This window comes from Carassius carassius, chromosome 38 (genome assembly GCF_963082965.1).
Source record: "Carassius carassius chromosome 38, fCarCar2.1, whole genome shotgun sequence".
NCBI lineage: Eukaryota > Metazoa > Chordata > Actinopteri > Cypriniformes > Cyprinidae > Carassius > Carassius carassius.
Genome location: NC_081792.1, coordinates 29,290,712 through 29,296,737, shown reverse-complemented (window position 1 = coordinate 29,296,737; position 6,026 = coordinate 29,290,712). Strand labels below are relative to the sequence as shown.

Here is a 6,026-nt window from a genome sequence, read left to right as displayed (position 1 = left end):
ATTTAATTTCCATATGTAATAAACCAAGATGGAATTAACTTGCAAACTTGACATGACTTATTCCTTCAAATCAGAGATTAAAGATAAAAAAAGATCAAATTAAGATAAATAAATAAAAACTATTTACAGCAAGTAATGTCAGGTGACACTGTAAAGGTTCATAAAAATATATATTACAGCAGGTAACTTCTGGAGACTTTCAGCAAGATCAGGGGCATGTGGATCTGATCACCCTCACAGCTGTCCACTGCATCACCGGGAATGAGAAATGTAGCTAGCTGGCCTGATAACCTGCAATCTCTTAATGTGAGCTATTGTAATGTACTATAATATCTTGTACTACCGTAAATATTAAATAAATAGGTGGACAATGGTAATCATGGGAAATTCGTTGTACTTTGTTAACTGCCTGTTACTGATCTTAAATGTATTCATAGAACGGACTTCATAAATCTAACGTTAGGCGAGCAAACACATAGCTAGTTAAGGTTAGCTTACCCGAATCAGACAACTTTTTTATCCCCCGGCGTGACCTCTTTAACGGAACATCGTAGTCGTTGGTGCAATTGTTTGTTTGTTTTTTTATACAATTGTTATGCAGCCCCTAACTGAGCATATAATACTTGATATATTGTATATGTTTTGATACAGCACTCTGTGAACAGCCAGCCCATTCAGCAAAGACCTTCTGTGGCTTCCTTCCTTGTGGAGCATGTTGATTATGGTCTTCTGGACAACTGTCAAGTCAGTGGTCTTTCCCATGATTGTGGTTGCATGAATTTTTTATTTTCCTAAAATGTAATTCAAAACCGTCAGAATTAAAACAAAAAGTTTGTGAGCAATGAATCAAGAATATAAGAAATGTGCTTTTTAAAATTAAATTACCAAAAAATAAAGAGCTTTTCCATGATATTCAAATTTTTTGAGCTGGTGTTACGGAGCTTTTCGAAACTCCGAGTCAATTAAACAAATGACTCACTGTTCGAAGTGCTCCAATCGGATCGCGAATCATTTGATTTAGTTCGAATCTTTTTCTGAGTTCTTTTTAAAAATTAAAAAAAACATGAAACTATTAAGTCAGTACAGTTATAAAAACTAAACAAATAAAAAGAAAGTATACACAAATAAAAATAGCTTAAAATTAACCATGGTATTTTTATATTAAAAATGTAGTAACCATGTTTGTTTTTTTGTTATTTTGTTGTTGTTTTTTGGAATATATATGGCTATAGTTCCAGACATCGCTTGTTGTGATTTTTATGGATGTTGAACGCGTAGTGGGCGGGGACAGTGTGGATGACGTCACCGCGCGTCTCCTGCTTTGTGCGTCACAGCTGCGACAAACGCGGCTCTTCCGTTCGGCCTGCAGACGCGTACCGACGCGCTTTCATATTTCAACTCGTTATTTACATCGAAAATCTGTAATAATTATGGCCGCCGCCGCAGCTCCCGTGAGGAAGAGGCTCCTGAAGGAGGAAGACATGACGAAAATCGAGTTTGAGACGAGCGAAGAGGTGGATGTGACGCCGACGTTCGACACGATGGGCCTGAGGGAAGATCTGCTGCGCGGGATCTACGCGTACGGTACTAACTCTTAATTAGCGTTAATCTCGGCTCGAAGAGCCCTATGTGCTTCATCACCAGGAGATCTGTACCACACACCGGTAACGTTACATTGATCGGTATCCCGCCCGTGTTTATCATGTTTGGTAGAAACTGAGGAGACTGTAACTTACATTGATTGTTTACTGTGTTAACTCAACACTCACACTAGTGTAATTCAGTACGCAATCAGGGTTTTTATACATAAATTTTTTTTTCTTTTTTTTTTTTTAAATTTATATATTTAATCTGTGTGTGTTTTTGAAAAAGAGATCAGAATTGTCTTATTACTTTTATTTTTAATTGTTATTTTTTGTTTTATTTAATTGTTTTTGTTTGCATTTTATTATTTAATTGTTTACATTTGTTATTTTAGATTTTTTTTAATCTGTGTGTTTATGAAAAAGATATCAGAGTTTTCTTATTTTTTATTTATTTTTTATTGTTTTTCTTTTATAATTGTACATTTTTATTGTTTTTGTTTTAATTGTATTATTTTTTTTAAAAACTTAACATTTTTATTATTTATTTGTTTTAGTTTGTTTATTATTTTTTATTTGATCTATTGTGTGTTTGAAAAAGATCAGAATTTTCTCATTTTATTTATTTTAAAAATGATTTAATATTTGTTTTTTATTTAGATTTGTATTTGTTTTAGATTTTAGTTTATTTAATCTGTGTGTTTGTGAAAAAGCGATCAGAATTTTCTTATTTTTGTTTATTTATTTATTTTTGTTTAATATTGTTTTTGTTTAAATTGAATTTCTATTCTTTATTTTTTTATTTTTTAATCTGTGTTTTTATGAAAAAGAGAATCATTATGATTAAATTGTGTGATGTTTATCATCAGTAGAATGTCTTGTTATTGGACCGTTCCGTTCACAAACACACCTCTATGTAAGTGCCATTAATGTTTGTTTAAATGCATGTTGATGTCATTTACTGCATCCAGGTTTTGAGAAACCATCAGCCATCCAGCAGCGAGCCATCAAACAGATCATCAAGGGACGAGACGTCATTGCTCAGTGAGAACTGATAGAAACGTGCCGTAAACACCTGTTTGTGTTCTGTTCTGTGGTTTAAATCGTCTTGTTTCTTCTCCAGGTCACAGTCTGGAACCGGTAAAACAGCCACGTTCTGTATCTCAGTGCTGCAGTGTTTGGATATTCAGGTACGCTGTGTGTTTAAGTGTTCATATAAAATGAGATTTCCTTCCAGTGATGTTTGTGTATAATGAAAATACTGTTGTCCTATGTTAAATTAGATTTTATTTTAATATTTTCTGTTGCCATTTGAATTTTACAGTTTTAGCAATCTCGTGTTTTTGTCTTTTATTCATCTTTTATTTAGTTTCTACCTAAACTAGGTCAAATGTTGCCTTGGATACTAGCAGATTTTTTATTTATTTTTTATAGTTTTTAATAAGTTTAAATTGTTTTAGTGCTTCACCTTAAACTTTACACACACAAAATAATTAAATGTAACCTTGGAAACTAGCCGTTTGTTTATTCCAGTAGTTTTTATTAAGTTTTAGATAAATATGTTGTCTTGCACACTAGCTTATTATAATTGTTTTAGATTTGATGTCTGTCATTTTTATCGATACTTACTTATTTTAGTACTTCAGCTTAAGCTAAACATTAATTTAAACATTTTAAAAGTTGTCTAGAGGAAATCTTTTTAGTTTATTTCTTTAATGTAATCTTGTTTCATTTCAGTTAATGTTTTTTTTAACCACCAATAATCCTGTTTCGTCCTCTGTCTCAGAAAGGTTTACATTTATTTCTGTCTCCAGGTTCGAGAGACTCAAGCGCTGATCCTGGCTCCGACCAGAGAGTTAGCCGGACAGATCCAGAAGGTAAAACACAACCAGTTGCACGTTTGTTCCCTAGTTCCTGACCTCCCGTGTCTCACATGATGTCACTTCCTCTGTCCTGCAGGTGCTGCTGGCGCTAGGCGACTACATGAACGTTCAGTGTCACACCTGCATCGGAGGCACAAACGTGGGCGAGGACATCAGGAAGCTGGACTACGGTCAGCACGTGGTGGCTGGAACGCCCGGCCGAGTGTTCGGTGAGTCCATCTCTTCTGAGCTCTACTCTGAATCCTGAACGGATGATGTCATAGCTCTCTTGCTCTGTCAGATATGATCCGCAGGAGGAGTTTGAGGACTCGTGCTATCAAGATGCTGGTGCTGGATGAAGCAGACGAGATGCTCAACAAAGGTGACGTGTCCTGAAACTCTTCTGGATGCATGAGATCGTGTGTGTGAGGACTGGTGAAGGTTGGTTACCTCTCATGTGCCTGTGTTCTGTTTCTGCAGGTTTTAAGGAGCAGATCTATGATGTGTACAGATACCTGCCTCCTGCCACTCAGGTGTGTCTCATCAGCGCCACGCTGCCTCACGAGATCCTGGAGATGACCAACAAGTTCATGACTGACCCCATCCGCATCCTGGTCAAGCGGTGAGAGCACGCCGAGGCCCTTTGTTTTGTGTTAACCCTTTGAGGCCTGGTGCATTATATAGGGCTGTGCACAAATAGTCTATTATTATTCTGAAAATAAAGGGTATGCATGTTGCGTTGCATTAGTGTTTAAATCTCTTCTCACTGAGACGGATTATATGAGAGGTGTTGAGCTCTAGTGTGTGTGTGTGCAGTGATGAATTGACTCTGGAGGGTATTAAGCAGTTTTTCGTGGCCGTGGAGCGAGAGGAGTGGAAGTTCGACACGCTGTGTGACCTTTACGACACGCTGACCATCACGCAAGCCGTCATTTTCTGCAACACCAAACGCAAGGTCAGTCATGTTTGCCAACTAGAGGGGTCAGTAAAAACAGTGAATCATCATATTATTCTGATTTGTGAAGATCATGTGACCTGCCGTGTATTTATTTATTTGATGATCTTCGGTGTTTTCAGGTGGACTGGCTGACGGAGAAGATGAGGGAGGCTAACTTCACTGTGTCGTCGATGCACGGAGACATGCCACAGAAAGAGCGAGAGTCCATCATGAAGGAGTTCAGATCCGGAGCCAGGTGAACTCTCACACCAGACCAACCAAATCAATGTTTAATCAGAACTGAAACTTCTCCCCTCATTAAACTCCGCCCACATCTCAACGTCCAATCAAAACTCACACATAGACCCAAGCTCCGCCCCCCATGTGTATTCTTGTATTGATGATCCATTGCACTCAGAACACACTGGTTGTGATTCCCGAGTGTAATCAGTGTTTGTCATCTTGTAGTCGAGTGCTGATCTCCACAGACGTCTGGGCCAGAGGACTGGATGTGCCTCAGGTGTCTCTCATCATTAACTACGACCTGCCCAACAACAGAGAGCTGTACATCCACAGGTACCCCCCACACACACACACACCTCAGACTCCACGTGTGTGAGGTTAGGTTCACATTCTGCATGTCTGATGAGAAAAAACCCCAAACACAGACCAGAGTTATTACCGTTATCTAGAAATAAGACCATGAAAACATTGTTGCTTGAAATAAACATCACACTTTATATAATAAATTATCATTTAAAAAATGAAAAAATAATTTAGACTGTATAGACATAAAAAAAAAGTCAAAGCAGTTACTAAAGCTTCAATTAAAATAAAAATAGAAATATATATAAAAAATATTTTAGCTAGTTGACAAGGCAGCATTTTTCATTTTCTTTTAGGTTAACTTTATATAATAAAATATAAAAAATATATATACATTTTTTTAATTTTATAAATGTAGACTGTATAGACATTTAAAAATAAAATGTAAATATTTGTAAAAAGTTTAACTTATTTTAGTTAATTGCCAGGGCAGCATTTTTCATTTTATTTTATTTTAACTTTATAAAATATTATTTAAGACTGTACGGCCATTAAAAATCATAAAAATGACAAAGCAATTACTAGAACTTCAATAAAAAAAAATGGAAATTTGGAGGGAAAAAAAGCCTTTTAGCAAATTGCCAAGGCAGCATTTTTTCATTTTCTTTTTTTTTAACTTTATAAAATAAAAACAAATAAATTAAGACTGCATAGACATTTAAAATAAAAAAAACAGCAACCAACAATTACTAAAACTTTTAACTTAAAAATGGAAAATATAACCGAATTCAAACTAATAATATAAACAATATTTACATTATATTTCGCGATTAAACTATGATGAAAAATCTTGATTATCATTATTAGACGATGATGTCTTGTTGGCCTACTTGTTATAAAATGAAAGTAATCACATTAAGATTATGTTTCTGGTTAAATAAATCAGTAATTGATCATAAAATCACGAGTAGGTTTTGATTTAAAGGTCAGAAGCTGTAGCTAACATGAATAAAAGTCACAAACAAGACGTTTGTAAATTAAATAACTTTATATATAGATTTATTAATGCATAATATATATTTTTTTCAAACAGATTAT

The 6,026-nt window shown here is 35.2% G+C and overlaps 1 protein-coding gene across 1 annotated transcript; it reads left to right on the top strand.

Moving 5' to 3' along the window:
• Window positions 1–1,334: 1,334 nt before the first annotated feature.
• eif4a3 (eukaryotic translation initiation factor 4A3) lies at window positions 1,335–5,001 on the top strand. The gene is made up of 10 exons (XM_059529010.1): window positions 1,335–1,584; window positions 2,555–2,627; window positions 2,707–2,773; window positions 3,398–3,460; window positions 3,543–3,675; window positions 3,747–3,827; window positions 3,926–4,067; window positions 4,262–4,400; window positions 4,523–4,638; window positions 4,851–5,001. Exons 1-10 carry the CDS (start codon window positions 1,431–1,433, stop codon window positions 4,999–5,001), a joined length of 1,119 nt encoding a protein of 372 aa, XP_059384993.1. The 5' UTR covers window positions 1,335–1,430.
• Window positions 5,002–6,026: the final 1,025 nt, after the last annotated feature.

Bases quoted from the DNA above. Each gene is read 5' to 3' on its own strand.
- eif4a3 (XM_059529010.1), top strand. From the start codon at position 1,431: ATGGCCGCCGCCGCAGCTCCCGTGAGGAAGAGGCTCCTGAAGGAGGAA. The intron at 2,628-2,706 runs GTGAGAACTGAT...TTTCTTCTCCAG, and splicing joins GGACGAGACGTCATTGCTCA to GTCACAGTCTGGAACCGGTA. The intron at 2,774-3,397 runs GTACGCTGTGTG...TTCTGTCTCCAG, and splicing joins TGCAGTGTTTGGATATTCAG to GTTCGAGAGACTCAAGCGCT.